A 13623-nucleotide genomic window follows, 5' to 3' on the forward strand; every position below is an offset into this window, starting at 1 on the left:
GAGCTGTCCCCCGGAAATGAGGAGTGTGTGTATGCAGCTAACTGAGCCCTGGTCCATACTCCATCCTTACCTGGGAGTGGAATATCACACCTCTGGTTGAGGTGCAATACTCCTGTAGCAGCCGAACCCTCGGGGCGCTACACAAGTACAAAGTGAAAATGTTTCGGTTTATTAACTGTTGTTCCTTTGTCAAGCAATTTGCCTTTTAAGGAATCAGGAACATCTAACTCCAATGTGCCCCATCATCAAGACCAGCATTGTTCATGCCGGTCTTGATCAGTCGGAGCCATTGTGTGCTCATACCCTTCCAGTTCCAATAGGCTAATGTTTATTTCTTCGATACCTCAATAGAAAGTATAGAAAATGTGAACAAATCCTAAATTATGTTCATTATCTCAGATATTAAACCCTTGAGATGATTTGAAGTCCAATGTATAAGGGGATTCTAAGAGATAAGAAAATATCTGCTTACTTCTAGAATTAGGGAAAATTGCAAAGGCACACAAATAGGTCAGTACTGTAAAGAATAAAATGGGGGTGAGGGTGATGGTAGCGCTCACCTGTATGGGTTAGTTAAGGAAACAGCACTTGTAAAAGTCTAATGTGTCATAGGTGCAGCCGTGTGGCTGGAGGAGAGTATCATCCAGACAGCAGTTTGGCAAAGCAGAGATTATCACAATGTGCGGGCTGCACTCATGGAAAGGATGAGATCCGAAGGATATAAGCAAGGATTTTTATTCACACCAGCGCATTTCAAGAGAAACGTCATTTGCACATTTTTTTTTTACCATGATATAGGTGCCGAAACAAATTGGTGTAAATAAAGAGCTTAGCTAATACCTTCCAGGTCTCAATCTTTTCTTGAGCACAGCCGGCACATCGTAATAATCTCCTCTTTGCCATGCTTCCAGATTTAGCATCATTGTTGTTTTTGAGCTGTCATTATATATTGGAGCTGTGTCATATTCAGGGAAATTAAATATGCTAATTGCCTCTTCAGCGAGGAAAAGAACTGGAACTCTAGTGCCACATATAGGAAGTAGCAAACCTAAAAGTCACTATCAACCCTTTGAGAAGTCTTACCACATGACTTAGGATAAAAGCCAAACCAGAATCTCAATTTGGACATACTCTGATCCTCATCAAGGCAAAACATGAGATCTGGTTTGGCTGGGTGAGAGGCGTCTGACCAGGATCCATGGAGGTACGTTTCTCAATTTGGAGAGTGACATGCCAACCTTGGCATGCCAATTTAAGGAGACTTTTAAGCCTCTGAGAAATGTAATATGCAAATTTCTTCATGAGAGAGGAAGAGGACTTTTAGGATTGCTACTTCCAATAGGTGGCACTACCGTTCTAGTTCTCTTCCTCTCTGAAGAGGTAATTTGCATATTTAGTTTCCCAGAGGAGCATTGCAAGGTTTAAAAGTCTCCTCACTTTGGCCTGTCAGGCTTGGCATGTCACTCTCCATAAGGAGAAATTTTACCCCTTGGATCCTAGTCAGACGCCTCTCACCCAGCCAAATCAGATTTCACTTTGCACTGATGAGGGGCAGCATCCAGAAACAGTGTCTGCAAATTGAGATTCTGGTTTGGCTTTTATCCCTAGTCATATGGCAAGGCTTGTTAAAGGGTCAATATTGAATTTTAGGTTTGCTACTGCCAATAGGTGGCATTAGAGTTCTAATCCTCTTCGTCTCTGAACAGGCAATTTGCATATTTCACTTTCTAGGTGAGCATTTTACATCTTAGATGTTTCCTCACATTGGCATGCCAGGTTTGGCATGTCTCTCTACACAAGGAAAAATATTACTCCTTGGTTCCTTTTTAGGGAAATAACAGCTCATTCTGACATCAGTGATTTTTCGCCAAGCAAAAATGGGCCATTTTTCATCAGTTTTTTGGATCATATTTTCATTAGTATTCGGTCAGTGTGTCAGTTTTTGCAATTATATTTTATTTTATAGTTTTTTTTGCATACAAGAAGTCTTTTCAAGCTTCTCCTATTAAACAAATATGAAATTTGTACAGAGCAAGGTGGAGTCTGATTTTTCAATAACTCATATACTTGATTTGTCATGTTTGCCACTTGGATTAAAATCGAAAATGTCTCCATTCAGTGAAAAAAAGGATAGAAATTGTATTTGAAAAACTGACATCTGAATGTCCCCTAAGTTTGAGGTGCTATACTGGACAAACCCAATGCATAATAGTTCTGCTGTTTTCCGAAGGAGGCGCTGTGTTTTTTAATCTGATAAACCCCTAAATATATTCATATTTTTCATCATATGCAATTAACATCCTTGATGGATCAGGTAGATATGTACATTATGCATTGCAAAATCTTCTCATCATTACCCTACTAGGTAAACATGGATAAACACAATTAATACAAGGATTCTCTACTTTTGCTTCCAGTTGGTATAATAATAGACCAATTTCACTGCTACGAATGCCAGTGGCGAATGTGTGAAATATGTTGTTTTCAATTTTATTTTTATTCCTATAATCAATATATCCCTCTAGTATTTTGCTGCTTGCCTGTAAATTACATTTACTGACATCAGTGGGCAATAAAACATTTGACAATAGCTATTACTCATAAACTTTGATGCACTCGGCCAAAGGCATAATGAGGGAAAGATTTCTTTAAGATTGCATTTAGCAACCGAGGAAAACAATTTAAACACTGCACAATGAGTCAGATTTGTACATAAAAAATGGAATATATTGTTATTCTAAATATATATGAACGTGTGCAGGCTGCATCTTTCTTGGAATACTTTAACAATAAGGTATAAAACGTATAAAGCAATTAGGGGAATTTTGTAGACTGCATATTTCTGGGACAAAACCAGATGAGTAAAAAAAAAAATGTAGTTTTTTGAGGAGTTCAAAAACCATGGGGATTTTCAAGTAGAAACTACTTAAGGAAACTCTCCTGTTTTTGGGAGTTGGGAGTTTTTGGGTATGTTCAAGCTGCATCTTTTTTTCTGGTATTTTGTGAGTTGCTATCAAAAAGACGAATGTAAATAAAAATGGTACCAATGGAAAAGTCATCTTGTCCGGCAAAAAACAAACTTAATGTAGTTTGTAAAATGGGGTCACTTATGGTGGAGTCTGCTGTTCTGGCACCTCACTGGCTCTACCAATGTGACATGGCACCCTCAAACCAGTCCAACAATATCTGAACTCCAATATGGCACTTCTTCCCTTCTGAGCTTTGCGCTTAGCTTTAAAACTAGTTTTTGACCACATAAGGGGTATCAATGTACTCTGGAGAAATTGCACAAAACATTTTGGGGTCCATTCTCTCCTGTTGCCATTGTGAAAATGCAAAATTTGGGGCTAAAAAAAACATTTTTGTGGGAAAAATGTGATTTTTTTTTTTTCCTCGGCTCAACATTATAAACTTATGTGAACCACCTGGATGTTCAAGGTGCTCAGCACGCATCTAGGTAAGTTCCCTGAGGGGTCTAGTTTCCAAAATTATGTTGCTTATTGGGGGTTTCCACTGTTTAGGCACATCAGGGGCTCTCCAAACTTGACATGGTGTCCACTGATTATTCCAGCAAATTTTGCATTCAAAAAATGAAATGGCGCTCCTTCCCTTCCAAGACCTGTCATGCACCCAAACAGTGGTTTTCCTCCATATATAGGGTATCGGTGTGCTCAAGTGAAATCACACAACAAATTTTGGGGTCCATTTCTCCTGCTACCCTTGTGAAAGTAAAAAAAATTGGTCTAAAAAAGGTACATTTTTGTGAAAAAAAAGTTAAATGTTTATTTTTTCCTTCCACATTCCATTAATTACTGTGAAGCACCTGAAGGGTTAATAAACTTCTTGAATGTGGTTTTGAGCACTTTTAGGGGTGCAGCTTTTACAATGCTGTCACTTTTGGGTATTTTCTGTCATAAAGTCCCCTCAAAGTGACTTCAAATGTGATGTGGTCCCTAAAAACATGGTTTAGTAAATTTTGTTGGAATAATGAGAAATCACTGGTCAACTTTTAACCCTTATCACTTTGTAACAAAAAATATATGTTTCAAAAATTGCTCTGATATAAAATAGACATATGGAAAATGCTATTTATTAACTATTTAGTGTGACATGACTCCCTTATTTAAGAGCACAAAAATTTAAAGTTTGAAAATTTCAAAATTTTCTACATTTTATCCAAGTTTCCAATTTTTTCACAAATAAACATACGTCATATCAAGTAAATTTTACCACTCTCCTGATGAACAATATCTCATGAAAGAACAATCTCAGAATCAGTGGGATCTATTGAAGCATTCAGGGATTAATACCTCATAAAGTGACACTGGTCAGACATGAAAAAAATGGCTTGGTCAGGAAGGTGAAAACAGGGTTCAGGTTGAAAGGGTTAAGGATGTATAGACATGGCGTCTTTTAAACTCTGGCTTACCAGCTGAGTTGAGCCATAGGAAGGTTCCTCAGGAAAATGTTGGCAATGGTTTTCCTGAAGAAATTTCTTTGACTTTTTTTCTGGTCAGTTTATGCTGCTGAGTTTTTTTTTTGCTGTTTACATAAATGGTGAGTAACTTCCAATTGGAAGCTGCAAGAAGAATAGTTAAAGCACTTCCTTTAGCTGATTCACAGCTTACGAAGCCTTGAGCAGTTAAAAAAGCTCAAAATATAGAACATATTCACAGCAAGTTGTTTTCACAGTTCACATTCACAGGTGCATCTCATTAAATTAGAATATCATCAAAAAGTTAATTTATTTCAGTTCTTCAATACAAAAAGTGAAACTCATACATTATATGAAGTCATTACAAACAACGTGATTTATTTCAAGTGTTTATTTCTGTTAATGTTGGTGATTATGGCTTACAGCCAATGAAAACACAAAAGTCATTATCTCAGTAAATTAGAATACTTTATAACAGCAGCTTGAAAAATGTTTTTAAAATACGAAATGTTGGCCTACTGAATTGTATGTTCAGTAAATTCGCTCAATACTTGGTCGGGGCTCCTTTTGCATCAATTACTGCATCAATGTGGCGTGACATGGAGGCGATCATCTTGTGTCACTGCTGAGGTGTTATGGAAGCCCAGGTTGCTTTGACAGCAGCTTTCAGCTCGTTTGCATTGTTGGGTCTGGTGTCTCTCATCTTCCTTTTGACAACACCCCATAGATTCTCTATGAGGTTAAGGTCAGGCGAGTTTGCTGCCAATCAAACACAGTGATACTGTTGTTTTTAAACAAGGTATTGGTACTTTTGGCAGTGTGGACAGGTGCCAAGTAGTGATGGGCGAACCCGTCACTGTTTGGGTTCAGCTATTTTAGCCGAACACAGAACAGTTTTTTTAATTTTCGGGTTCTTGTACCAGAACAGTACCCGAACCCGGAACCCGAACACAGATCCCATTCATGTGAATGGGGGACCCAAATTTACCCTGTTTCCCGTGCTGTCATTTGCGTGACAGTGCAGGAAACACAGGATCTGATCGTGGTAATAGCATTACTGCGATCAGAGCGCTGTGGCATGTGACCCGGCAATAAATAACTTACCGTGGGTCATATGCGCTGGCTGATGGTACTACTACCACCATTCCCCAGCGCCTCCTGCCATAGGAAACAGCGGGCACAGATGCCGCTGGATGGGAGCAGTAGTTTCCCATCTGCTGGCATCTGTGCTCTGCTGAGTGCAAAAAAGGAAATGTTAAAATTAATAAAAAAATGTAAAAATAAAAATAAAACACACTATACTCACCTACATCTTGTCCCCGATGTTCTCCGCACCTGAAAAAAATAAAAAATAAAAAACATCATATAGTCACCTTACACCTAATCCCTGAAGCCCATCCCACGATCACCTGTAATAACAGTAAAATATTAAACCAACCTCATCCTTACCTTGTTCGGTATGGATGCCGAACTTTACTGTTCGTGTTCGCCCAACACTATTGCCAAGTCCTGCTGGAGAAGGAAATTCCATCTCCAAAAAGCTTGTCGGCAGAGGGAAGCATGAAGTGCTCTAAAATTTCCTGATAGACGGCTGTGCCGACTTTGGTCTTGATAAAACACAGTGGACCTACACCAGCAGATGACATGGCGCCCCAAACCATCACTGATTGTGGAAACTTCACACTAGACCTCAAGCAGCTTGGATTCTGTGCCCCTCCACTCTTCCTCCAGACTCTTGGACCTTGATTTCCAAATGAAAATGGAGTGGAGTGTGTCAATGACTGCCTTCTGGACATCTGTCAAGTCAGCAGTCTTCCCCATGATTGTGGAGCCTACTGAAGCAGACTAAAGGGACCTTTTTAAATGCTTAGAAAGCCTTTGTAGGTGTTTTTTGTTAATTATTTTAATTTACCGAGATAATGACTTTTGTGTTTTCATTAGCTGTATGCCATAATCATCAACATTAACAGAAGTAAACACATGAAAAAGATCACTGTTTGTAATAACTCTGTATAACATATGAGTTTCTCTTTTTGTATTGAAGAACTGAAATAAATGAACTTTTTGATGATATTCTAATTTAGTGAGATGAACCTGTATGTCCATTCTTTTTACCGTTTTTTAATCCCTTTTTCAGGTAATTTCTAAGTGAATTAACATGAAAATTATGTTGTGTGCAGATACACTTAAACAGCTCCTGTTGGAGCTATAATACAAAGATAGACATTTTTTAAAAAAGGGGCTTGTTTAAAAAATGCTTAACTTTTATGTGTGTGTTTTATGATGTAAAACTTGGATCTATCAATAGTTCTATTTAAACCATAATATTAACACCATACATATATTCAGTTTGGCCTACATGAGGTTCTAGGTTGTTCATTTTGAGGACTTATCAGCACTGAAAATATAAAAGGCTAAATTATACATAAGGTTATGGGGTTTATTCATGTATGTCATAGATTAACACTGAATTTTTGTTAAGGTAATAGTTATTACATGCGTATGATTGAACTATTTTAAATGACAAAATATTTAATTAATGACTATCCTATCGCACAACCATACATTTTTTAAATATAGCAATATTTTAACTATATTTTTTTTTAACAGTTAGTGGCTTCAGATGGCACCCAAGAAAGTTATCCAGTCAATGTAAACATCATAGTTATTGACGCGAATGACAACACTCCAACTTTTTCCAACATTTCCTATAATATCAAGATCTATACAGACATGACACCTGGCGAGAGCATTATAAAAGTAAGTCTCAAATTAATATGTGAAACAATATTTTGTAGTAATATGAATTTGTAAACAAAATGTTCAGGTTGTTCTGTGCAGTGAAATGTTTTGTTTTTTTTTAAACTACATTTTTCTTTGTTAAATATATTCAAAAAGAGAAAAAAGTTTTATTCTTTCTACGCTGTATCCATCTCCATTCCCATTTACAGTTAAAGTAAGGAGGAGGAATAGAGACCAGACAAGAAAAGAAAAATAGTTTCTTACAAACCACTTTCTACCAAACCTTTCACCCAGGAACTCCAAATCTTATAGATAGATAAATTTGCCCTTTATTTGCACTTTTTTTGTATTTTGCTATTGTTTTCCATCATATTTACCCATATTTCTACTAATGGGCCTGCTGATTGATTCCATTCTTCATTTATTGAAAACCTAGCCTGAATATCAATTGTCAACAGTGGTTATTTTTCCCTTTTAGATAGACCCAGATCTGTATTCATTCCTAATCAGCTTATCCTTGGATCTGTATATATTTTTAGTGGGAAGATATGTATAGATAAAATAGGTATATTTTAAGGATTTTTTTTAGTTGGATTTTATTACAAAAAAACACACACATATATATATATATATATATATATATATATATATATATATATATACAGTACAGATCAAAAGTTTGGATACACCTTCTCATTTAAAGATTTTCTGTATTTTCATGGCTATGAAAATTGTACATTCACACTGAAGGCATCAAAGCTATGAATCAACACATGTGGAATTATATACTTAACAAAATAGTGTGAAACAACTGAAAATATGTCTTATATTCTAGATTCTTCAAAGTAGCCACCTTTTGCTTTGATGACTGCTTTGCACACTCTTGGCATTCTCTTGATGAGCTTCAAGAGGTAGTCACCGGAAATGGTCTTCCAACAATCTTGAAGAAGTTCCCAGAGATGCTTAGCACTTGTTGGCCCTTTTGCCTTCACTCTGCAGTCCAGCTCACCCCAAACCATCTCGATTGGGTTCAGGTCTGGTGACTGTGGAGGCCTGGTCATCTGGAGTAGCACCCCATCATTCTCCTTCTTGGTCAAGTAGCCCTTATACAGCCAGGAAGTGTGTTTGGGGTCATTGTCCTGTTGAAAAATAAATGATGGTCCAACTAAACGCAAACTGAATGGAATAGCATGCCGCTGCTGTTAGAACTCTCCTGTTAGGTTTTTTTTAGTTTGCTGGTCACATGACCATTTTTGCCTATTTAATCCGGCTCCGCCCTCCTGGTCTTGCTGGACTCCATTGTATTTACTACTCTTGAGCTAGCTTGGTGCTCTGTTGCCGTTCTCTGTTAGTTTTGCTAGGTCTTCTGACCTCTATGCTTTTTGTTGTGTGTTTGTCTTTGACTGCTACTATTTCTGCTAGGAGGTGTCCAACTCATCCCAGTCCCTAGTTCTTGTAGGGATCCCTCCCTCACATCTATAGGTCTTCGTACAGACTAGCCGAGGACTTTAGCGAGTCTGATCGCAGGATCAGGTTCCCCGTTACATCGTAGGGATCTAGTTTAGTTCTATTGTAGGGACAGATCTCATGTCTTTCCTTAGTCCCTGTAGCAGATCATAACAGTAAGTCCAGCCATAAAAGAAAAAAAAAAATAAATAAATTTTCTCTAAGGAAAGACCTCCAGTTTTCCATCATGGTTTCGGTTCAAGATTTGGCTCAATGCTTGCAGGGACTCTCTCTGGAGGTGGCCAAGCTCCATCAACACGTGATTAGCTGTTCTGGAGCACATTTTGTGGAACCAAAGGTACGTCTGCTTGATTTATTTTTTGGCGAACAACAAGATTTTTTTTCTTTTAAAAATGCTTGTTTATTGTATTTTCGTTTGAGACCCGGATCCTCTGGTGATGAATCACAGCGCATAGGGTTCATAATGTCACTTTTGCGCAAAGATCCTCAGGGATGGGCCTTCTCTCTCCAACCTAGTGATCCGTGCTTTAGATCAGTGGATAGTTTTTTTTCTGCTTTGGGTTTGTTGTACGATGATCCTGATCGTGTCTCATCTGCTGAGTCTGAATTGAGACGTTTGAGGCAGGGATCAGGTAATGTGGAAAAATATTGTTCTCACTTCCGTCGGTGGTCTGCCCAGGTGGGGTGGATCGATTCAGCTTTGAAAAGCTTGTTTCTTGCAGGGCTAGGTGAAAGGATTAAGGATTTACTGATTGCTTATCCCACACCTGGAAACTTGCAGGAGGCAATGCAATTAGCTATACGGGTGGACAGGAGACTGCGTGCAAGGGTTAATGAGAGCAAATCCTCTGCTATGTCAGCTCCGAGTCCTGAGAGGGTCTGTGCTGACAATGGAGAGCAGATGGACATTGGGGCGATGGTACCCCGCTCTCAGGAAAAAGACCGCAGGCTTTCTGAAGGCTTGTGCTTCTATTGCGGAAATTCTGGTCATTTTATTAAGAACTGTGTGCTTCGTATGAAGAAAGAAAAAAAAATGGTCAGTCATGCTCGTATTGCCTGTTTAAATTCTAAGGGAGTATTCCTATCTGCTACTACCGCTGCTCAGGATGAATTAATTGAATTTCGGGTATTTGTGGATTGTGGTTCTACTCTGTATGTGATTGATGGGGGATTCTTGGAAAAACTTAGATTAGAACCTAAAACTTTGTCATCCTCTATTGCTGTGGTTTCTGCTGATGGCTCTCCCTTGAAGAGTGTTACTCATAAGGTCTGTGAATTTCCCCTCACTATTAATGGTATTCATCAAGAGAATTTGGATTTGGTGGTATTGGATAATTTGCCTTCTCCAGAAATATTGGGTTTACCCTGGTTAAAATTGCACAATCCTGTACTGGATTGGTCTACCAATGAAATTAAGTCCTGGAGCCCTAATTGTTATGACAAGTGTTGTAACGGACGTATTGCTGCGGTGGAAAAAGGGGAATTACCTGTACCTATTCAGGATTTTTGGAGAGTTTTTTCTGAGGAGGAGTCACAAATTTTGCCTCCCCATAGAGACTATGATTGTACCATTGAATTTGTCCCTGGAGCGACTCTTCCTAAAAGTCGTTTATTTAATCTTACTATTCCTGAGAGAAAGGCTTTGGAGGAATACATACAGACAAGCTTGGCCGCCGGTCACATTAGGCCTTCCAAGTCTCCTGTGGCTGTTGGATTTTTTTTTGTAAAAAAAAAAGATGGCGGTTTACGTCCTTGTCTGGACTTTCGTTAGATTAATAAAATTACTGTACGCAATCCTTACCCACTGCCATTGATTCCTGATTTATTTAACCAGTTAGTGGGGGCCAAGTGGTTCTCTAAAATTGATCTCCGGGGGGCATACAATTTGTTGCGCATGAAGGAGGGTGATGAATGGAAGACTGCTTTTAACACTCCTGTGGGTCATTTTGAGAATCTGGTGATGCCTTTTGGTCTTACCAATGCTCCAGCATTTTTTCAGAATCTTATTAATGACATCCTTAGACCTTTAATCGGCAAAAATGTGGTTGTGTATTTGGATGACATTCTGATTTATTCGCCTGATCTGGAGTCTCATTGGCGGAGCGTACGTGAGGTATTACAGTTATTAATGGACAATTCACTTTTTGCTAAGCTGGAGAAATGTGAGTTTGCTGTACAGAGAATTAGTTTTTTGGGCTACATTATCTCCAGTGAAGGTTTTGAGATGGACCCGATTAAAGTTCAAGCTGTGCAGGAATGGCCTAGGCCTATTGGTTTGAAATCGATACAGAGGTTTTTGGGTTTCGCCAATTATTACAGAAAATTCATAAAAAATGTTTCTATCATTGTCAAACCACTGACCGATCTCACCAGGAAAGGTGCTAATGCGGTTCAGTGAACTTCTGACGCCATTGAAGCTTTTGTGTTTCTAAAGGAGAGGTTCACCTCTGCTCCCATCCTTATGCAGCCTGATGTGACTAAGCCGTTTTTGGTTGAGGTTGATGCTTCTTCGGTGGGGGTCGGTGCGGTGTTGTCTCAGGAAAACAAGGATGGAGTACATCCCTGTGCCTTTTTTTCAAAAAAATTTTCTGAGACTGAACTTAATTACGATATTGGTAATCGGGAATTGCTGGCGATTAAACTCGCATTTGAACACTGGCGTCACCTCTTGGAAGGTGCTGAATTTCCCATTCAGGTTTTCACTGATCATAAAAATCTGATCTATCTTGATGCTGCCAAGCGCTTGAATGCCCGTCAGGCTAGGTGGGCACTTTTTTTCTCGCGGTTTAATTTTTCCGTTACTTACATCCCGGGTACCAAGAATGTTAAAGCGGATGCTTTGTCTCGCAGCTTTTCTCCCATGGTCGGTGTTGAGGAGGAAGAGGAGAGCATTTTACAAGAAGGTGTTGTGATTGCTGCTTTGGACTCCGTTTTGGAGGATGAGATTCTTAAAGCTCAGGAGAATGCCCCATCTAACACTCCCCATGGGAGGTTGTTTGTGCCTAGGACCTTTAGGAGAGATTTGTTTGTTGAGTGTCATGAGTCTCGGTTGGCAGGTCATCCAGGAATTTCTGAGACCAAGAGACTTGTGGGTCGCAGTTTTTGGTGGCCTGGATGGCAGAAGGAAGTCACGGTCATCTGGGTGGTCGTGGACCGTTTTAGCAAGATGTGTCACTTGGTTCCCTTCATCAAACTGCCTTGCGCTAAGACACTCGCTAAGGCCTTTGTCAAGGAAATTGTCAGACTACATGGTGTTCCTACTGACATTGTTTCTGATAAGGGACCTCAGTTCGTGGCTCGTTTTTGGCGTGCCTTTTGTGACAGGTTGGGAGTTCATTTGTCGTTTTCATCCGGATATCATCCTGAGTCTAATGGCCAGACGGAAAGGAAGAACCAGGATGTTGAGCAGTTCTTGCATTGTTTTGTGGCAGACAATCAAGAGGGGTGGTCTGAGTTTCTGCCACTTGCTGAATTTGCTCTTAACAACCATACATCCTCTTCTGCTGGGTGTTCGCCTTTTTTTTGTTGTTCTGGGAGACATCCGTCTTTTGGGTCATTCTCCAAATTGGTTTCGGCTGTGCCTGAGGAGGAGAGTTTTTCCGGTGATTTGGAGAGAGTTTGGACGGATGTGCGTGGTAATCTTCAGGAGGCTAACAAAAAATCTAAGAGGTACTTTGATAGGAAACGGCAAGAGGTTTTGTTTGCTGTTGGTGACATGGTTTGGTTGTCCTCTAAGAATCTGCGATTGAGGATTCCTTCTAAAAAATTGGGTCCCAAATTCGTAGGGCCCTTTAAGGTGCTTCAGATAGTTAACCAATCTGCTGTTAGGTTGGAGGTTCCTGCGTCCTGGAAGATTAACCCGGTTTTTCATGTTTCTCTGTTGAAAAAAGCTGATGTGTCGGATGGTGACGCCTCTGCCACTGTTCCTCCGGTGGTGGAGGACGGGGAATATGAAATTTCCTGCATCCTAAATTCTAGACGGTATAGAGGGAGTTTGCAGTATCTCGTCGCTTGGAAGGGTTTCGGACCTGAGGATAACTCATGGGTGAGGGCGGATGATGTTTCTGCTTCCAGACTTGTTAGAGCGTTTCACAGGAGGTTTCCTGGTAAGCCTGGGCATAGGGGATCCGGAGGATCCTCTTAGAAGAGGGGGTACTGTTAGATCTCTCCTGTTAGTTTTTTTTTAGTTTGCTGGTCACATGACCATTTTTGCCTATTTAATCCGGCTCCGCCCTCCTGGTCTTGCTGGACTCCATTGTATTTACTACTCTTGAGCTAGCTTGGTGCTCTGTTGCCGTTCTCTGTTAGTTTTGCTAGGTCTTCTGACCTCTATGCTTTTTGTTGTGTGCTTGTCTTTGACTGCCACTATTTCTGCTAGGAGGTGTCCAACTTATCCCAGTCCCTAGTTCTTGTAGGGATCCCTCCCTCACATCTATAGGTCTTCGTACAGACTAGCCGAGGACTTTAGCGGGTCTGATCGCAGGATCAGGTTCCCCGTTACATCGTAGGGATCTAGTTTAGTTCTATTGTAGGGACAGATCTCCTGTCTTTCCTTAGTTCCTGTAGCAGATCATAACAGCTGCAAGATGCTGTGGTAGCTATGCTGGTTCAGTATGCCTTCAATTTTGAATAAATCCCCAACAGTGTCACCAGCAAAGCAACCCCACACCATCAACCCTCCTCCTCCATGCTTCACGGTGGGAACCAGGCATGTAGAGTCCATCCGTTCACCTTTTCTGCGTTGCATAAAGACACGGTGGTTGGAACCAAAGATCTCAAATTTGGACTCATCAGTCCAAAGCACAGATTTCCACTGGTTTAATGTCCATTTCTTGTGTTCTTTAGCCCAAACAAGTCTCTTCTGCTTGTTGCCTGTCCTTAGCAGTGGTTTACTAGCAGCAATTTTACCATGAAGGCCTGCTGCACAAAGTCTCCTCTTAACAGTTGTTGTAGAGATGTATCTGCTGCTAGAACTCTGT

At 40.0% G+C, this 13623-nt stretch overlaps 1 protein-coding gene across 1 annotated transcript in view; it reads left to right on the forward strand.

Annotated features, from left to right (window-relative positions):
- The window catches only part of PCDH15 (protocadherin related 15), a 2836044-nt gene that overhangs the window by 1420904 nt on the left and 1401517 nt on the right, over positions 1-13623 (forward strand). The window contains exon 13 of the mRNA XM_073685487.1: positions 7046-7195. Within this exon, the coding sequence (XP_073541588.1) occupies positions 7046-7195 (150 nt within the window). The remainder of the gene's footprint in view (positions 1-7045; positions 7196-13623) is intronic.

The sequence above is a fragment of the Phyllobates terribilis genome, unplaced genomic scaffold (genome assembly GCF_046119375.1).
Source record: "Phyllobates terribilis strain yellow unplaced genomic scaffold, ASM4611937v1 Scaffold_5__5_contigs__length_657084704, whole genome shotgun sequence".
In the NCBI taxonomy this organism is placed as follows: Eukaryota; Metazoa; Chordata; class Amphibia; order Anura; family Dendrobatidae; genus Phyllobates; species Phyllobates terribilis.